Source organism: Brassica napus, chromosome C2 (assembly GCF_020379485.1).
Source record: "Brassica napus cultivar Da-Ae chromosome C2, Da-Ae, whole genome shotgun sequence".
Classification (NCBI taxonomy): Eukaryota; Viridiplantae; Streptophyta; class Magnoliopsida; order Brassicales; family Brassicaceae; genus Brassica; species Brassica napus.
In genome coordinates, this window is record NC_063445.1 from 27,016,771 (window position 1) to 27,036,433 (window position 19,663).

General features: G+C 44.9%; 3 protein-coding genes and 1 pseudogene across 4 annotated transcripts; 3 read left to right on the forward strand and 1 right to left on the reverse strand.

Annotated features, from left to right (window-relative positions):
- The first annotated feature begins 937 nt into the window (after positions 1-937).
- On the forward strand, positions 938-5,519 carry LOC106411160 (vacuolar protein sorting-associated protein 45 homolog). Of its 2 annotated transcripts, none has more exons than XM_048748085.1 (14): positions 938-1,189; positions 1,264-1,465; positions 1,547-1,626; positions 1,829-2,056; positions 2,153-2,278; positions 2,386-2,469; positions 2,544-2,685; positions 2,767-2,945; positions 3,113-3,268; positions 3,521-3,628; positions 3,719-3,840; positions 3,917-3,966; positions 5,145-5,226; positions 5,307-5,519. In XM_048748085.1, the coding sequence occupies exons 1-14, from the start codon at positions 1,100-1,102 to the stop codon at positions 5,365-5,367; spliced, it is 1,710 nt and encodes a 569-aa protein (XP_048604042.1). In that variant the 5' UTR covers positions 938-1,099; the 3' UTR covers positions 5,368-5,519. The 2 variants fall into 2 exon arrangements, with proteins under 2 accessions (XP_048604042.1, XP_048604041.1); XM_048748084.1 differs by having other exon boundaries at positions 939-1,189; positions 3,917-3,962; positions 5,141-5,226.
- On the forward strand, positions 3,963-4,920 carry LOC125581894. Its single transcript, XM_048748086.1, has 2 exons — positions 3,963-4,138; positions 4,391-4,920. Exon 2 carries the CDS (start codon positions 4,429-4,431, stop codon positions 4,765-4,767), a length of 339 nt encoding a protein of 112 aa, XP_048604043.1. The 5' UTR covers positions 3,963-4,138; positions 4,391-4,428; the 3' UTR covers positions 4,768-4,920.
- Positions 5,520-5,752: 233 nt separating the features above from the next.
- On the reverse strand, positions 5,753-7,254 carry LOC106410028 (annotated as a pseudogene).
- Positions 7,255-13,367: 6,113 nt separating this feature from the next.
- LOC106408790 lies at positions 13,368-14,485 on the forward strand. Its single transcript, XM_013849492.2, has 2 exons — positions 13,368-14,262; positions 14,307-14,485. Exons 1-2 carry the CDS (start codon positions 13,368-13,370, stop codon positions 14,483-14,485), a joined length of 1,074 nt encoding a protein of 357 aa, XP_013704946.2.
- Positions 14,486-19,663: the final 5,178 nt, after the last annotated feature.

A 19,663-nucleotide genomic window follows, 5' to 3' on the forward strand; every position in this document is an offset into this window, starting at 1 on the left:
TATAAAGATTTTATTGGTTAAAAGTTGTGGAAAATAGTTGATAACAGAAAATAATGCATTGGTAACTAAAATCTTATATGTTTTTTGAGATTTGTCTAAAACATAAATTGGGCTCTGTGTTACAAAAATTTTGAGGTCCATTTCTTCATACAAATTTTTTTTATAAGAAAATGGAGCCCTAAGTTTAGCTGAAAAAAATCAAAAAATGAAATAGGCACTCTGCAAATGCACAACACATAGCCAGAACTGGGCTGCGTTTTTTTAATAAGTGTAAGAAACCTAAAAGATACATCTTTGTAAAACGGAAGAAGTATATAATTTACAAACCTAAGTAAAATTTTTTTTGCTGATTTCCAAATCCAAAGTACGGATTTTAATTAATATTTATAAATTTCTGAATTTAATTTTTTAAATTTTTGATTAAAAATCCATCCAAAATCATTCAAGTCTATTGTAAAATCAAATCAACTGATGAATTTATATGATTGAATAATAATAATTTAAAGTAGTATTTATAAATTACATAAGTACATAACCAATAACCCATGAGTTAGACATAGATAATCACAGAAATTTAGAACTTTAAATCTATTAAAATACATAAACTAGCAGCCCCACTAGTTTTCCCTTGTCAATCAGTACGTTTATCTGATCTGAACTTCTCTTCTGTCTGTAACAAGTTGTTCAAAACCAATATTGTATGCTCAAAGAATGATATAAATGTTAAAATTCAGTAAAAGAAAAAATACTAATGAAGCGGTCGCCGTGACGATACCGTTACAATAAAACTAGCATCTTCCGTGTCCAATTATAAAAGACGACAGAAACCAAAACGCAGTGACGGCTGTCGTCAAAACAACAAAGCCAAAACGCCGTTTCGCTGAGTCTAACCTCCGTTTATCTGCGTCATCTACAGAAAACTTGGGTTTAAGAACTCAAACTTAAACTAGTGTGCTAAATAGGAAATCCCCAATAGATCAGGGGTCGTTTTGCTAACCAAAAAAACAAAAAAAAAACTCATTTCTTCGTCTCGTTAACTTGATTTGCTAAGGAAAAATAGATCAGTCGTCGTAGATCCGATCGAGCGGTGGAATCCACGATGGCGCTGGTAACATCCGTGCGCGATTACATCAACCGGATGCTTCAGGATATCTCCGGCATGAAGGTTCTCATACTCGACTCCGAAACGGTAAAAAAATCCGATAAATCTTCTCCGATTGATAATCTAGGGCTTTGATTTTACAATGTTTGAATCGATCGTAGGTTAGCAATGTAAGCATCGTGTATTCGCAATCAGAGCTGCTCCAGAAAGAAGTTTTCCTCGTGGAGATGATAGATTCGATCTCGGCGTCGAATGAATCGATGTCGCATCTGAAAGCTGTTTATTTCGTCCGTCCGACGTCGGAGAATGTTCAGAAGCTGCGGCACCAGCTTGCGAATCCTAGATTTGGAGAATACCATTTATGTATGACTGACTACTGATGATGATATGAGTAATCTGGAGTTTTGTCATTGTTCACTAATGATTATGAATCTTTTCTTTCAGTTTTCTCCAACCTGTTGAAGGATACTCAGATTCATATTTTGGCTGATTCTGATGAGCAAGAGGTTGTACAACAAGTTCAGGTGATTTTTTTTTTAGAATCCTGCTTTTGGCTTGCTCCTTCCTCCATGATGTTTTGAATAGGAGGAGACTGATGATGCTAAAAGAATGTTTCTTAGTTTATTATTTCTTTTTCTGCTTATCTTAGGTTTTCTGATTCAAACTTGTATTGCTTAGTAAACTCGACGGTGTAGTGGCTTGTCTAACAGTCCTTTTATGTTGCAGGAGTTTTATGCAGACTTTGTTGCTGGTGATCCGTATCATTTCACTTTGAATATGGCAGCAAATCACCTATATATGCTCCCAGCAGTTGTCGATCCCTCTGGTTTGCAACGCTACTCCGACCGGGTTGTTGATGGAATTGCGGCTGTCTTTCTGGCGTTGAAACGTAGACCTGTCATCAGATACCAGAGGACCTCTGATACTGCCAAAAGGATTGCACAGGAAACAGCTGTAGGTGAAATTGTGGGACTAGCTCACTATATGTTATTTCTTTATCTCCTGCTTGCTTAGTCTGAAAATTCATTTGAAAAACACTTTATGTTTCAGAAATTGATGTATCAGCAAGAAAGCGGTCTTTTTGACTTCAGACGCACTGAAAGCTCTCCGTTGCTGCTTGTAATTGACAGAAGAGATGACCCAGTTACCCCATTACTGAATCAGTGGACATATCAGGTTAACTTGACTAAAAATGCTATTGTTGTGCTACTCTCTGGTATATAAGATCTGCCTCCAGATGTCGTACTGAACAAGCCTTGCTCATTGACGAGATCTTTTTGTAGGCAATGGTGCACGAACTCATAGGACTTCAAGATAATAAAGTAGACTTGAGAGCCATTGGAAGTCTTCCAAAAGATCAGCAAGTTGTGAGTCTTCTCCAGTACCGTGTTTTATTAGTTGGAAACTTTACAGCTAGTTAATAAGTCTCCTTTCTTGGCAGGAGGTGGTTTTATCATCAGAACAGGATGCATTCTTCAAATCGAACATGTACGAAAATTTTGGGGATATTGGAATGAACATCAAGCGAATGGTAGATGACTTTCAGCAGGTGGCTAAGAGTAACCAAAATATCCAGACCGTAGGTACAAATATCGCTAGTCTTAAAGACGTCCAGCTTTTGGTGCTAGTGACAGTCATAATCTGTGAATGCTTTGGTTTTACAGAGGACATGGCCAGATTTGTTGACAACTACCCTGAGTACAAAAAGATGCAAGGCAACGTCTCAAAGCATGTGACCCTGGTTACTGAAATGAGCAAGCTTGTTGAAGCAAGGAAACTGATGCTGGTTTCACAAACAGAGCAGGACTTGGCTTGCAATGGTGGCCAAGGAGCTGCGTATGAGGTAGTGGATTTTCCATTTTCTCTGTCCTGTGCGAAAATCACCTGTTGCATGTCACTTGCATCCGTCGAAAATAATCATATACAGAGAAATGCTTTATCATCCGGAACATGCCGAAGGTCTTACTCACTGAGTAATACCTCTGACTCTCATTTCATGCTTATTTGCAGGCAGTTACGGATCTCTTAAACAATGAAAGTGTGTCTGACATCGACCGGCTACGTTTGGTGATGCTGTATGCTCTGCGCTATGAGAAAGAGAATCCCGTTCAGTTGATGCAACTGTTCAACAAATTGGCTTCACGCTCTCCCAAGTACAAACAAGGGGTACGGTCAAGCTTAACACCTTTCAGTTTTGAATTGCAATCTCTTTCTTGCACCTTTGAATAGATTCTTCCGCATCACCTTTTAAAGTTGATAATGATTAATGGTTATCACTATACTGGTCCACCTGTTCTTTTCGAGTTTCGTCCATGGTGGTTCTATCTTAATATTTATGAATAACATGCAAAAGACCTTTCAATGTATAGTTGGGCTGGATTTTTATATCATAACTTTCTGAATGTCTCACAACTGCAGCTTGTTCAATTTCTCTTGAAACAAGCCGGCGTAGAGAAGCGTACTGGTGATCTGTTTGGAAACAGAGATCTTTTGAATATAGCACGCAACATGGCTCGTGGACTTAAGGTCTGTATCTGAGATTACACTTCTCCAGGAACATTGTACATCTCCCTAAGTATATGTCGTGTTGCTGATTTGCTGGAAAAAAAAAAACAGGGGGTTGAGAATGTGTACACTCAACATCAGCCACTTTTGTTTCAAACAATGGAGAGCATAACCAGAGGGAGATTGCGAGATGTGGATTACCCCTTTGTTGGAGATCATTTTCAACAGGGACGGTATGTGTGTCACATTAGTTTTCTCTTTCTTGAAACTACTTTTGTTACAAGAAGTGCATAATTTATGGTGACACAGGCCACAAGAGGTGGTGATATTCATGGTTGGTGGAACAACGTACGAGGAATCTGTGTTTAAAATAGCGACGCCTAGGCGAGCCTAGGCGTGAGGCGAGGTCAAAACTGGGTTTCTCGCCTTGAGGACCTGAGGCGAGGCTAATTCATGAGGCGCACGCCTCTTCACGCCTTGCACGCCTTGCACGCCTCAACGTCTCAACGCCTCAACGACTTGTAGTTAACGGTAAGATTATTATTTCTAATTTATTTGCCTACTTAAAACAAGCAATTATGATTAATATAAAATATTTAGTTTCTTTTTATGTTTCCAAAAAAACATTCACCTAAAATCTAATTTAATGACTTAACATTTTGATATATGGTCACGCTTGACGCTTCTCTTTCTTTTACGTCTGTCTTGTTCTGAGACAAGAGTCTCTAAATCTTCTGCTTCTTCTTTCTGCTCTCTTTCTTCTGATTGATCCTGTCCTTTTAGATGAAATTGATGACTGTAACGAGTGGCTAGTAGGAAGAATGGAAGGAGATGATTCTGATGAGCATGTTGATCTAGTGTATGGAGATGATGATCTCACATGGGAAATGGTTAGCAGAGCTTCTGGAGCTGAGGAGCCTAGTTACCCTACTAGAGGATCTTTAAGTAGGAGTGAAAAAGGAAAGAATTCAGCTGCAAGCTCAACTCCAAGCCAAAGAGCTTCCCAAAGGCCATCATCATCATCATCTCCATTGGTGTTGATTGATGAGGATGATGAGAATGAAATTGAAGAAGATGTTGGAGATGTGGGGAATGTGTTAGCGGAAGAGGATCAGTACAATCAGTACGAGAACTTTCAGGAGTTGGACTTTCAGATTTGAAGTTTGTTTCTGAGTTTATTTGTTTCTGAGTTTATTTTTATGACTTTGTTTTGAAGACTGAAGTTCTGTTTGTTTCTGTTTGTTTCTGAGTTTTATGATGACGTTTTTTTTTACTCAGTTATTTTTTCTATAAGATTTGAACGTTTAATTGCATGTTTTATGTTTAGTTTTATACAGATATGATTATTTTTAATTTTAATGGTTTAGGATAAACATGAATGTATAAATATGAACAGATAACTACTAATCTTGCTTGTATTGTGTAGGTGGTGCGTCAAATCCTCAAGGCGAGCCTAGGCGATCGCTATAGCTAGAGGCGAGATTGACCTCTTCCTCGCCTCATGCTCTGAGGCGCTATTTTAACCACAGCGAGGAATCACGCTGCGTTGCTCTACAAAACTCGACCAACTCCGGGATTCGGTTTATTCTGGGCGGCACCGCAGTGCTTAATTCCAAGAGGTAAGTGAGTTTAATACAGGTTTTGTCTGTTGTTGAATGTTCATATCCAAGAATGTTGGATGATAATGATTATGTGTTAGGTTTCTCATGGACTTGGAAGAAGCACAAAGGATATCAAGATCAGGTAGCCATATGGTGTGAAGAGGGTTATAACAAAAGAGATTGTGCATTAGTAGTCTATATATAAGATTCTTGCTTATGATAAATATTTGACTACAGAAGAATTAAACATGCGTGTCATAATTTTTGGAGAGACAATGATAGAAGAAGAGGTTCTTCGAATCATTCCTACATTTGATGAGATTACACAGACATCGAATCTTGGGTATGTGTGTGTGTACCCATCGTGGTACAGTTTAATTGGATTCTTCATACAAAACAATGGCTAATGGAAAATGAGACTGTTAAAAGTACAATAGTGTTCTGAAAGATCCAATATATAATAAAGTTGAAAGATTGCATTTAACAAGTTGTAACATGTTGGCTACAACGTTATGCTGAATCAAAAGCAAAACAGCTTCCAGAGATGACAACCACAACATACATTTGCCTTGCAGTTCAAGACTTGTTACCTCTCTTCACATCAGACATGAATCGGCACAGATCAAAAGGATCTAGTTCTTCCTTGTCAAACTCAACAGGCCGTTCTCTCTTCCCCGACCTCTCGGAAGCACCTGTGAAACCTTCGTCTGGTTTGAACCTCTCTGTGTTCTTGACCTTACCGAGCTGCTCGTCTGCGTTCCCATACATTTCTTCATCAGTATCCTTCTTAGGCTCGTGCAGAGTCGAAAGAGTAGGTAGTGCAGTGAACAAGCTCTTGTCGTATACGTTGTACTGGTCGTCAGTGGCGAAACCTGAATCCATTCCCTTCTCTTGGTTGAAGAGCCTTTGATCATACACAACCTCCCCGCCTTTTCCTCCCGTAGACGCCATTCCAAGAGCGACTTTCTCGCTGATGTCACGGTCTCTGTCTCTAGCGATCTTGCTCTTCTTCCCCATAGCAGCATCTTTACCTTCCCCGCGACGCTCTTCTCGTATCTTCTCCCTTTGCATCCGTTCAACAGTACTCTCACTCTCAGGAGCATCACTTCTTTCAGAGCGAGCTTTTTGGGCAATTTTTGGGCAAGAGCCCTCAACTCCTGCTCTTTCCTTTCCTTCTCCTTCATCACCATCTCCTTTTGCACCTTGGACCGCATCGAAACAGCCTCTCTAGCCTTCTCCTCAGCTACGTAAAGTGACTCCGACAGCTTCGCAAAGCTATTATTGATCTGAACGTCTTGCAAGCCTCTTCCATCAGCAGCATGACGTTTATCAAGAGGTATAGCGTAACCCTTGAGATTCTTCCAGTCGAGATACAAGGAGGGATCTTCCAGTCCTGCTGGTCCTTGACGGTAACAGGCCTAGGCGGGGAATGCATGACAGGAACGGGAGGAGAGCCAGAAGCCCTGGGGACTTTCTTGTGCCTAAACTTTGGTGGATCAAGTGGGTCTACAGGCATCTCCACCATCCTAATGATCCTGGAGTTAAACGCCGAAGAAGACGGCTCATACTTAATAGACTTAGAGTTTCCTGATTGGCTAGGTACATTGGTTGGCTGTGCTGCACTCAATCTCACATTCACAACCTTCTCTGTAGCAGCTTTTGTTTCCTCCGTTGTCTCATGTATCTGCTTCTGCAGCTCCTCTGCCTCTCCCTCGTTGTGGATGGTAGTATCCTTATGCTGAGAGTAGACAATCTTCCTCGAGTCCTCGTTCTGCCTCGCAATAGCATCAAAAACAACGTTTACCTCAGCATCAGGCGACCCAAGACTATTAGACTTATTATTCTTCTTACCCATGCCAAGAGGATACTGAAGAAAAAGAATCTCAGGGAAAGCACCACCGTCTCCAAAGTCCTCAGGGTAACCTTGCCGCTTCAGGTACGCAGGTACTGCCTTGATTGCCACGGGAGCGGTTTCGGATTCAGTGAAACGGTTTTTGAACCATGGAGCGTTGGAATGGTCGTAAAACATCGTCGATGTTGGTTTGGCTGGAGGAGTGTAACAGTAAAACGTACGCTTCAATATAGATTGTAAAACTCGATCCAATGAATAAACGAAGAATCGACCTCACCAAAGCCAAGAGTATACACGTAGAAACAACTCAAGAGCTTCGAAAGGATAAGTCCAAATGTTTACACAGAGAAAGACGAATAGAAATTACACACACTTTTCGAATGAATACAAAATGATCTTCTTTTCCTCCTTTTATTCTTGATTCTGTTTCTCCTCCGTTAGTCTTCGTAACAAACTTCTCAACTGCTCGTTCAATGCTCTACACGTGTCCTCGTCGATTAATAACACTCTCCTCAGCTCCGTTTACACGTGTACTCCCATTTCCTATAGCAAATCCTCCCCTCCAAGAGAACCTTGACCACAAGGTTCAAAGTTTGGATACTTCTTCTTCAAATAAAAAAGAAACTCCCATGTAGCTTCCTCTTCACCTTTACTCTCCCACTTCACCAAGACTTGAGTCGCAGCCCTGTTTTGTCTCTTCACCATTTTACGAGCCAATATCTTCTCCGGTGTCTTAGTCAGCACGTCAGTGATCACCATTGGAAGATGTTGAGTTGTCTGAACATTGCCCACCAAAACCTTCAACTGAGAGACATGAAACACCGGGTGTATAAGGGAAGAAGCCGGTAACTCAAGTTTATAAGCAACAGACCCACAACGATCAATGATCTTGTATGGCCCAAAGAACTTAGGAGACAGCTTGTGATTTGACGGCATTACAGTAGATTGTTGACGGTAGGGTTGGAGCTTTACGAACACATAATCCCCAATCTCAAAGCTCCTTTCTGTACGATGCAAATCCTCATTTTGCCTCATTCGATGTTGAGCGCGCAACAAGTGAAACTGAAGCAATAGGATCATATCTTCCCTGTCCTGTAATGATCGAGCAACTACCTCCACCTTGGACTCTCCAGGAAGATAAGGAAGATGGATAGGAGGTGGTCTACCATAAACAGCCTCGAATGGAGTAATTTGAGTAGCTGTATGATATGTCGTATTATACCAGAACTCAGCCAATGGAAGCCACTTGATCCAAAGATGTGGTCTTTCACTTGTCATGCAACGAAGATACGTTTCCAAACATTTGTTGACAATCTCTGTTTGACCATCACTCTGTGGGTGATAAGCCGTGGAGTAGTTCAATGCCACTCCTTGCAATGTAAAGAGTTCTCTCCAAAAATCACTGAGAAATACACTGTCCCTGTCACTGAGAATCGATTGTGGTAAGCCATGTAACCTGAAGACCGTATCAAGAAAAGCCTGAGCCACAGTAGCTGCAGTATAAGGATGACTGAGTGCTATGAAATGAGACGCCTTGCTTAGCCGATCAACCACAACAAATATCACAGATTTCCCAAATGACTTAGGCAAACCCTCAATGAAATCCATGGAGATATCAGACCAAATAGCTGTTGGTATTGGTAATGGTTGGATCAGACCAGGAGAAGCTACTGTCTCATGCTTGCATTGTTGACAAGTTGAGCAACTGCGAATGAATTGTTGAATGTCCTTGCTCATTCCCTTCCAATAGAATAAGCTCTTAACCCTCTGATGTGTGGCATCACGACCAGAGTGACCTCCACTACTAGACTTATGCAACCACTCCAGTATTATCTTCCTCAGCTCCAGATTATCCGGAATAACTAGTTTACTCTTCCTTCTCAATGTGTTCTGTTTCCAGGTAAAATGCTTCTTCATACCAGGTGTTTTCTTCAAACCTTCAATCAACTCCTTAATTCTAATATCAGTCTCATAACTGTTCTGAATCTGCTTCATCAAGTCACATTCCGTCACTGAAATTGCCATACTCAACACCTCAGAGCCCTCCACTCTGGACAAGGCATCAGCTGCCACATTATCCTTCCCTTGCCTATACTGTATTTCATAATCAAACTCCAGCAGTTTAGGCAACCATTGTTGCTGAATTGGTGTGTTGAGGCGTTGTTGAAGGAGATACTTCAAGCTCCTTTGATCAGTGCGAATGATAAAGTGACCATGGAGTAGGTAATGTCTCCATTTTTGAACAGCAAACACTACAGCCAACAACTCTTTCTCATAAATGGAGAGATGGAGTTGTTTACCCTTCAAATGGCGACTTATATAAGCCAAAGGATGACCTTCCTGCATCAAGACAGCTCCTATTCCACTTCCACATGCATCAGTTTCTACTACAAACTGCTTCGTAAAGTCTGGTAATGCAAGCACCGGAGCATTACACAGAGTAAACTTCAATTCTTCAAATGACTTTTGAGCCTCTTCTTGCCATGTAAACACCTCCTTCTTTGTCAATATTGTTAAAGGCCTCGCAATTGCTCCAAAGCTTTTTACGAATTTTCTATAATACCCTGCCAAGCCAAGGAACCCTCTCAACTGCTTCAAGGTAGCAGGTATTGGCCACTCTTTTACCGCTTTGATTTTGTTTGGATCTGTAGACACACCTCGAGCTTCAATAAAGTGACCAAGATACTCCACCCTTGTCGTTGCAAAATCACATTTGCTCCTCTTTGCATACAAGCTATGCTTCCTCATTAAGTCAAAGACTTGTTGCAAGTGATGAACATGCTGATCAACTGAGCTGCTATAGATAAGTATGTCGTCAAAGAATAGGAGGACAAAATTCCTTAGAAATGGCTTGAAAATCGAGTTCATCAGCTGTTGAAAAGTTGCAGGAGCATTGGTTAAGCCAAATGGCATCACCAAATACTCATAATGGCCACTGTGAGTTTTGAAAGCTGTTTTGTGGACATCTTGAGGATGCATTCTCACTTGATGATAGCCTGCTCGCAAGTCAATCTTCGAGTATATCAGTGAACCTCCAAGTTCATCCATCAAGTCTTCAATCAATGGTATTGGAAAGCGGTCTTTGATAGTCATATTGTTAAGACCTCGATAATCCACACACAAACGCCAAGAATTATCTTTCTTTTTGACCAAGACCACTGGAGAAGCATAAGGGCTAGAACTCGTTTGAATAGTCCCTGCATCAAGTAGACTCTGCACCATGTTATCTATTTCAGTCTTCTGATACACTGCATATCGGTATGGTCTCTGATTCACCGGATTAGACCCCTCCAAAAGTGGTATTTGGTGATCATGCTTCTCTCTGTGAGGAGGAAGCTCCTTTGGTTCCGCAAATATATCTGCGTAAGACTGCAACAACTCTTTTAGGCCAGGACATTCCGTCTTATCATCACCCACAGCAATAGAGTAAATCCCTGGTCCATCTTCTTCCTCTTTTTGCTGAACATAGATCATCGATATGTTAGCATTCTCAGTTTGAATTTTTAACTTTGCAGCTTCCACCTTCTTCACACCTGTCTCTTTGATCCATGTAGGACTACTCTTTTATTTAGATACCGAAATTGCATCTCCAGCTTCATAAAGTCCCAAGTAATGGGTCCCAATATAGATAGCCATTGCACTCCGAGTACCATATCACAGTTTCCTAAAGGAATAATCATCATATCTTGTGTGCATGTTGTGTTTTGAAACGTCCACTCAAACTGGTCTACACTTCCTTTCACCATTAACTTCCCACCATCAGCCACTGCTACACGAGTCATCTTCGGTGGTTTCACAACACATTGTAGTTTCTCAGCAATCTCAGGGTCCATGAAGTTATGCGTTGATCCAGAATCGATAAGAATATAAAGAATCCGTTTCCCATGAACTCCTCGGACCTTCATCGTTCTATAATTCTCTGTAATCCCCGCAACCGCACTGACTGATATGTGTGCTATATCACCTTCAGTTACCTCCCTTGTAACACCCTCATCTGCCTCAAAAAACTCTTCATCATCATCAATCTCCATTGAGTATAGCTGAGTCTTTTTGTGCTTCAAATAGTGTCCTGGAGTGTACTTCTCATCACAGTAATAGCACAATCCCTTTGCTCTCCTATCACTCATTTCTTCCTGAGAAAGGAACTTCTGTGGTTGTCTCACCAGCTCCTTGGAGTTGTCGTTACCCTCAACCACATACTTCTTAGTCTCAAATGGTTTCGGTTGAGGTAAGATGCCTTTGTTAGTATTAGGATTGTTTGATTTCCAACTCTGAGACGTCTTGCGTGGGTGAGCTGTTTCATAGAGGCGTCCCAACATCAAGCATTCACGCACAGATTTGGGTTGAAACATCCTAACGTGCATCTGTGTATCAGTGTTCAAACCCGCTAGATACGCACTGACCAGATAGCTCTCACTCAGCTTCACTCTATTGCGTATGAGCTCAAATCTAGCGTGATAATCACTGATTCCTGCAGTTTCTTGTAGTCTTTTCAGCTCTGCAATTAGATCATCAAGCACATCCTCAAATCGTTCCTTCAACAAGATTTTGTATTGTTCCCAATCTTCAATTACATACGCGTCTTGTTCTGATTGTGCCAGTGATTGATGCCACGCCGCCGCCGTTTGATCGAAGTGTATCGCTGCTAATCGAACTTTCAGCTCAACCGGAGTATTATCAATCCCAAAGAATTCTTCAACCTTAAACATCCATTCCTTCACATTATCGCCGTTGAATCGCGAAAAATCAACTTTCGCGAGTCGCGTCATACCGTTGTAATTGTATTGATGACCGTTACGATGCCGGCGATATTGATCATTCGGTTGCGTCTCACTCGTCGAAGCTTTCATCGGATTGTTGCTCGTCATTAGCCTGAATGTTTCGATCATCTCTCTCATATTCTCGTCTGTCTTCGCGTGACGCTCATTTTGTAGCTCGATCGCTCTTTCTAAAGCTTCAAATCGACTCACAATCGTTCCGTCGGTGTCACGCGCCACGTGTTCTTCATCAAAGTCTGAGATCTCGTCTCCGCCATAGATTCCGAGGCTCGAATGGCTCTGATACCTTTGTAACAGTAAAACGTACGCTTCAATATAGATTGTAAAACTCGATCCAATGAATATACAAAGAATCGACCTCACCAAAGCCAAGAGTATACACGTAGAAACAACTCAAGAGCTTCGAAAGGATAAGTCCAAATGTTTACACAGAGAAAGACGAATAGAAATTACACACACTTTTCGAATGAATACAAAATGATCTTCTTTTCCTCCTTTTTTTCTTGATTCCGTTTCTCCTCCGTTAATCTTCGTAACAAACTTCTCAACTGATCGTTCAATGCTCTACACGTGTCCTCGTCGATTAATAACACTCTCCTCAGCTCCGTTTACACGTGTACTCCCATTTCCTATAGCAAGGAGGTAGGAGGGATTTAAGAGACGCCATAGTTATAACTCGATTCAAAAAAACACAAAAAGACTTTTTGATAAACTCTCTCTATCCTTTTTTTTTTGAGCTCTCTCTCTTCAAAGCTTAGATGATTATTAGATTCCACCACCAATCTCTATTTATAACCTAACTGTAGGAGATGGATTACATCCCTCCAAATAAAAGGACTTAGCCCAGGAAGCTGGCCTAATTTATTCGGCTCGGCGAGTAGAGTCGTCAGCTCGGCCCTAGAGTTCTTTTAGCCGTTGGCAAAACCGACCAAAAGCACTCGGCTCGGAGGAACTCCACCCAGGCCCGTATACTCGGCCTCCCCGAACTAAGGCCCAATGAAGATCGAAATTAGAGCATCAAGGAGAGGAAGCCTAAAAAGGAGGGAAGGGAACAAAAAGAAGGGGATCGACACTTTACACACACATACACTGAGGGGCTAGATCTAGGGTTTTTTAGTCTCTCTTCACTCCTAATCGCTCTGTATCTCCCCCGGTTTGCTCCTCGAGCTCCGGCTTGTTTCCTTGATCTCCTGTCACCCTTGTAACCCATTTAATCGGTCTAATAAAACGTCTTTGGTCATCCCATTTTGAGTTCTTTCAACCTAGTCGACAAACAATTGGCGCCCACCGTGGGGCTGACTAAAGTAACGTTCTAGATCTACATGGCTCAAGACGACGCCACCTTCGGCGCTCCAGGCGGAGAACCAACACCTACGCCTGAAGCCAAGCCGCCAGTCCCCGCAGATTTCATGAGCTCCGTCATGGCTTGACTCGCTCGACAAGACGAAGTTCAAAAGACAACCAACGACCAGCTAGCTGCTTTGGTCGCAGCACTCACCGCTCCAAACGGCCAAACGAGTCGTCTCCAGATGATACGCCGTCGCCTATTCAACACAAACCCAACGGCGACGGGCGGCGGCCACATCTCAGACGACTCGAAACCTAATCAAGCCCTTCTCGCCAATGCTCCCCCGATAGGACCAGATCTCACAACCATACGCGATATCGCCGAGCTCAAACTCAGCTTTCAGCAAATGAGCTCGAAGATCCATCAGGCTACTAGTGCGGCTCCACAAATCGTGAGCGTACTCGCTGCAACCTCGCGAACCCCTTTTACTAGCGCACTGACCAGTGTGCAACTCGGGAAGATAGAGAAGCTGCGCCTCCCTGAGTACAAGCCCGGAGGAGATCCGGTGGAACACATGACAGCTTTCAATATCGCGATGGCACATGATCGACTCTCCGATGAAGAAAGGGACGCAGGCTACTGTCAACTATTTGTCGAGACTCTCCACGAGCAGGCCCTGACCTGGTTCTCCCAACTAGAGGAGAACTCAATCGAAAGCTTTCGTGACCTATCACCGGGTTTCCTCAAGACATCCATTATGTTCACAAAGCGCAGTGTCACTGCTTCTAGCCCGTGGAACCTCAACCAAACAAAAGATCAGAGCCTCCGCGACTACATGGAGAAGTTCAAAGCAGTAGTCTCAAGGATTGAAATCCCAGACGGCATCGCCATCGATGCCCTGCGGAACACGTTGTGGGTCCGCTTTAAGTTCCGAGAAGACTTATACCAAAATCCAACCACGTCGCTCCAAGACGCTATCGCTCGTTCTGACAACTTTATCCCAATGGAAGAAGATACAAATGCAATCCTCAGCAAGATGAACGCACTGAAAGCACCAGCGACGAAAAATGCCAACACGCGACAAGAACCGCGCCAGCATGCTCCTAGCGACAAAACGGCCGAAAAGACGGTTACATGTATATCTTCAACGAGAATAACGTGCCGGTCTCAACCATGGTAGTCCGCGGAGAAGGGTGGAACAAATGGGTCAAAGAGCTCGACTCGTCTGGTGAGCTAACTGATACTGTCTGCGCGACTCAACCTGCTGTAGCAGCAGGTCCGACGGCAGGCCCTTCCAGAACCGTCGATCTCACCAAACATTGCAAATATCACGACGTCAAAGGACATGATACGACATAGTGTAAATCACTTTATGCGCACTATCTCTCGTCTCTCGCCAGCGGTGACTTCAAATTCGAGCCCCTGAAAGCTAAGCCCAAAAACGGCAAAAGCTGGAGCAAGAATAAAGAAAGAAGGGCCCAGCGCAAAGCTACTGGAAAAGGCTGACAAAATGAAACGCAGCAGCAAGATGAAGATAAAACTCTGAAGGATGACGGTGACGAAGACTCCTCAGCCGACGAAGAACAGCCAGCTAACCGCAGGCACATAGAGGTTATACTCTCTCAGCAAACCTTGTCATCAGACGACGAGAACGACGATACACCTATACTCGGAGATCTGAGAGATGTTCTCAAATGAGAGCTCGAGCCCAAAGACGACAATAGCTCCGAACACAGTGATCTCCGACTAACGCTGAACGCAATGAAGTCTCACCGTATCTCAACCGGTGATCCTGACCCCAAAAAACATCCGAAACGCCCCAACGGTGATCTTCGAGACAAACTCAACGCTGGTGCGTGCGATCTTCGCATACTTCTCAACTGCTCGAAGCCCACATATCTCCGAAGACGGTTGGAACAAACTAAGACGTCAGGCAACTCTACGCTGTCGCCGAACGACGACAACGCATCAGCCGACCTGCGCGCCTTCTTAAACTCCAAGCGAGTAAAAACAAGACAGCGACTAAATGTCATTATGGGCGGTTCTCCTCCCTACGGAAATTCTGTTCGTTCTGTCAAGGATTACCGCTGACAAGTCGCGATTTCGAAAAGGTGGCCAACTAGGTCGCCGAGTCATCCTCCGCCACCTACAAGATTGCTTCGAAACTCTCAACAAATCCGGCATGAAACTAAACCCGGCGAAGTGCACGTTCGGAGTTTCCTCACGAGAATTCCTTGGTTACATCGTAACACAACGAGGAATCGAAGCCAACCCGAAGTAGATCTCGGCAGTCCTAAACCTCCCAAGTCCAAAAAATAGTAGAGAAGTCCAACGGCTCAAGGGTCGGATTGCTGCACTCAATCGGTTCATCTCTAGATCCACCGACAAGTGTCTACCGTTCTACGATCTCCTGCGAGGGAATAAGAAGTTTATCTGGGATGAGAAGTGCGAGGAGGCATTTTCTCATCTCAAACAGTATCTGACTACGCCGCATGTACTCGCCAAGCCGAATGTCGGCGACGTTCTATCTCTTTACGTCATGGTGTCCCTCGCAGCAGTCAGCAGTGTTTTGATAAAGGAAGACCGCGGCGAACAAAAACCAATCTTCTACACAAGCAGGTGTATGACGGGACCAGAAACGCGATACCCAACTCTGGAGAAGATGGTACTGGCCGTCGTCGAAGCAGCAAGAAAGCTTCGCCCGTATTTTCGGTCACATTCGGTGTAGGTACTAACCGACCAGCCCGCAACGACCGGATGTACGCTTACCTAAAGTTAGTCCAAGGTTTAGCAGCAGAGTTCAAATTCTTCGAACTCATTAAAGTTCCCAGAGGGGAAAACGTCTGCTGTTGGGGTCAAAAACGGTTACGTCGGAATTACCACCCGAAAATCCTCAGAGATCGTATTTCCAAAAGAGATAGTAAAAAGGAAGATGTAACTTTCATAAAATATAACCAAACACGAAGTTTTTACGAAGAAGTATCCTTGAAGATTCAAACCAAACTAACCAAGCTCGACCGTTGCGTAATTACCACGCATACACGCTGTCCGGTCGCTGCGTAGCAACCAAGTCCGAGCCAAAGCTCGGTCGCTACGAAGCGACCGAGCTCGAGTCAAAGTTCGGTCGCTACGTAGCGACCGAGCGCTCATCCAGCTCGGTCGCTACGTAGCGACCGAGCTCGAGCCAAAGCTCGGTCGCTACGTAGCGACCGAGCTCGAGCCAAAGCTCGGTCGCTACATAGCGATCGTCCCTCGGTCGCAACGTAGCGATCGTCCCTCGGTCGCAACGTAGCGACCGAGCTCGAGCCAAAGCTCGGTCGCTACGGAGCGATCGTCCCGCTCGGTCGCTACGTACGACCGAGCTCGAGCCAAAGCTCGGTCGCTACGTAGCGACCGAGCTCGAGCCGAAGCTCGGTCGCTACGTAGCGACCGAGCGCACGTCCCTCACGGTCGCTGCGTAGCGACCGAGCTCGAGCCGAAGCTCGGTCGCTACGTAGAGACCGAGAGATCGTCCCACTCGGTCGCTACGTAGCGACCGAGCGATCGTCCCGCTTGGTCGCTACGTAGCGAGCAAACTTAGCACTTAGAGCAATTTAGGCAATTTTCCGTTTTTGTTATTTCGAGCTGCGACTCAATTAGGTTAGCCGTCTTAGGGTTGCTAGAACTAGGAATCTCGCCGACAGCTCTCGAGCCCAGGCTTATACCTTGTTGTAAACGCTCATACGCAGATTCGGAATAAGATCTACTTTGCTCTCTTTTCGATTTCTTATTCTTATCGTTGTTATTCTCGTGTTCTGATTGCTTGACGTGTGGTAATTAGCAATATATCCGGGTCCTCTGGGAAATTAGGGTTTCCTAGTTTCCTTATTTAAACGGAAATCGACAGTGCGAATTTCGGTTCCCACAGTTTGGCGCTAGAAGGAGGGGGGGGGGACGGATCAATCTAACCCGCAAAAGCCACATCACTCTCGATCAGACATGTCAACTAACGACGCGGATAACGTGCAAACTCCTCTTAACGGAGGCAGCGGCACCGATCTCCACACTCGTAGCGGACGTATCCGCCGCCAACGCACAAGCCAACGCCGCGACGCTCGAGGAGTTTAAAAAGATGTTCGCCACCTATGAGAAAAGGTCGGAAGAACAGGATAAGCTCGTGAATACCTTGACCCAACAGGTTGAAACCTTAACGGCAAGGACCCAAGCAATCCCCCCCGCGGAACCACCAAAATCCGCGGGAAAAGGCTCGACTTCGCTACCCCACTCGACAGATCAGGAGTCGCGCGGGAACGACCTTCCGGTCAAAACCCTAGCGAGAAATCTCCCATCGAAAAGGGGAACCCTGAAAGTCTTCGCCCCCTGCAAAGGACTCGGAGGATAACGAAGCCGAACACATTGACCTGGATCCTAGCGATGTTTCCAACGACACCGACGAGGACGTCGACAGACATCCGAGAAGGACCAGAAGCCGATCTGCTCGGGAAGGCTCCCCGTTCGAAAAACCAATGACGGAAGAGGAAGAAATCGCCTATTGGAACGAACAGGAGGAGCTGGCTGAAAGACAAACCGAGCTCACTCGCAGTAAACGCCGACAGGCTCGGAAATCTACTGACGAGACATCGGATATCCGCGATCTTCGCGACTACATCACCAAGACTGCGGCAGAAGTGAGGGCCGTAAAGTCTCAAATCCATCATGCTACTAGTGCTGCCCCCGAAATCGATCGACTGTTGGAAGGAGCTCGGAAGACCCCTTTTACCAATCGCATTTCGGACATGAGGGTGTCCGATCCGGGAAAAATCAAAGTACCGAAGTACGATGGTACGGCCGATCCAAAAGCGCACCTTCAGGCTTTCCACATCGCGATGGGAAGAGCTAGACTGAAGGACGGCGAAAAGGATGCCGGCTACTGCCGCTGTGTTCGTTGAAAACCTGGAAGGAGCAGCACTTGAATGGTTCGCACGCCTTCGTCGTAACACCATCGGGAGTTTCCGACAGCTCGCATCGGAATTTCTCAAGCAATACTCTGTATTCATAGACAGAGAAACTTCCGATGTTGACCTCTGGAGTCTCTCCCAGAGGGAAGACGAACCCCTCCGCGAGTTTATCAGTCGGTTCAAGCTGATAATGTCAAGGGTCAGTGGGATAAGCGACAAAGTGGCCATCGACGCGCTGAGAAAGACGCTCTGGTACAAGTCGAAATTCAGAAAGTGGATAACTCTCGACAAACCACGAACGATCCAGGACGCCCTCCACAAAGCAACGGACTACATCATAGTAGAGGAGGAAACTAAAGTCTTATCGCAAAAACATAAGGCGGTAAGACCATCCTCGAAAGACGTGGACCCGAAAGGGAAAAAGAAGAACTCTCGTAACGGCAAGTACGTCCATCACGAGGGGAAGATCTCCAGGGGGCGCATAACTATGCGATCAACTCGGATCAGGGTCGGACCACGGGCAACACATGGACTCGCAATCAAGGGTATGACGAAAACACCTTCTGCGAGTTCCACCAATCCCGAGGACATTCCACAACCAACTGCAAAGTCTTGGGAGCAAGACTGGCCGCGAAGCTACTCGCTGGAGAGCTCTCGGAAGTAACTAGCGTCAAGGATCTGATCCTCGATTCTGATCGCCCTCCAAAGACGGACAGAAATCCGTCCGCTGAAAAATCCCCTCAACAAAACCAGCCTGGGGATAAACGCGGCAGGAGGCCAGACGACAAGGGAACGATAACAATCGCCGCAGAGTCAATATGATCATCGGAGGATCACAATACTGCGGCGACACTGTGTCGGCCATCAAGGCTTACCAACGGAAGGCGGAGTCGAGCGCAAATTGGTCTACATGGTCTCCTCCCCGAGATGGCCAAAATTGCTCGATCACCTTCACAAAGGAAGAGGCCGGCGGCATCGATCAACCTCACTGCGACCCGCTCGTCATAGATCTCGTTATACGAGACTTAGAAGTCGGAAGGGTACTCGTCGACACGGGAAGCACGGTCAACGTAATCTTCCGCGACACTCTCAAACGGATGAGCATCGAACTCGGAGAAGTAATTCCGACGCCAAAACCACTCACGGGTTTTTCAGGCGAAGTATCGATGACTCTTGGATCGATCCAATTGCCAGTCATGGCCAAGGAGATCACGAAAATCGTCGAGTTCGCGGTGGTCGATCATCCCGCTATCTACAACGTGATCATGGGAACCCCATGGCTCAACGCCATGCAGGCAGTTCCGTCAACCTTCCACCTGGGTCTCAAATTCCCAACCCCAAGCGGAGTCGCGGCCATCTGGGGGTGCCAAAAACAGTCGCGGCTATGCTTCCTCGCAGAGCACAAGTTAAGGCAAATCACGACTTCTGCAGCTGTAAACGGCAAGCGCACGAAGATAGACCAATCTTCGGCCAAAAGCACCCCGGGAAAAAATGAATTAAAAATCTACCAACGCAAACGCATCGGACGTCGAAGCTCGACACAAGTCTGAAGCCCACGCTACAACTCAACCGGAACATCCGGAAAATAGCGTTGACCCAG

Excerpts from the sequence above, each read along its gene's own strand:
- LOC106411160 (XM_048748085.1), top strand. The coding sequence starts at position 1,100 with ATGGCGCTGGTAACATCCGTGCGCGATTACATCAACCGGATGCTTCAG. Across the intron at positions 2,057-2,152 it reads GGATTGCACAGGAAACAGCT|AAATTGATGTATCAGCAAGA; the intron begins GTAGGTGAAATT and ends TTTATGTTTCAG. Across the intron at positions 3,269-3,520 it reads CTCCCAAGTACAAACAAGGG|CTTGTTCAATTTCTCTTGAA; the intron begins GTACGGTCAAGC and ends TCACAACTGCAG.
- LOC125581894 (XM_048748086.1), top strand. The coding sequence starts at position 4,429 with ATGGAAGGAGATGATTCTGATGAGCATGTTGATCTAGTGTATGGAGAT.
- LOC106408790 (XM_013849492.2), top strand. The coding sequence starts at position 13,368 with ATGATACGCCGTCGCCTATTCAACACAAACCCAACGGCGACGGGCGGC. Across the intron at positions 14,263-14,306 it reads GGCCGAAAAGACGGTTACAT|TCCGCGGAGAAGGGTGGAAC; the intron begins GTATATCTTCAA and ends CAACCATGGTAG.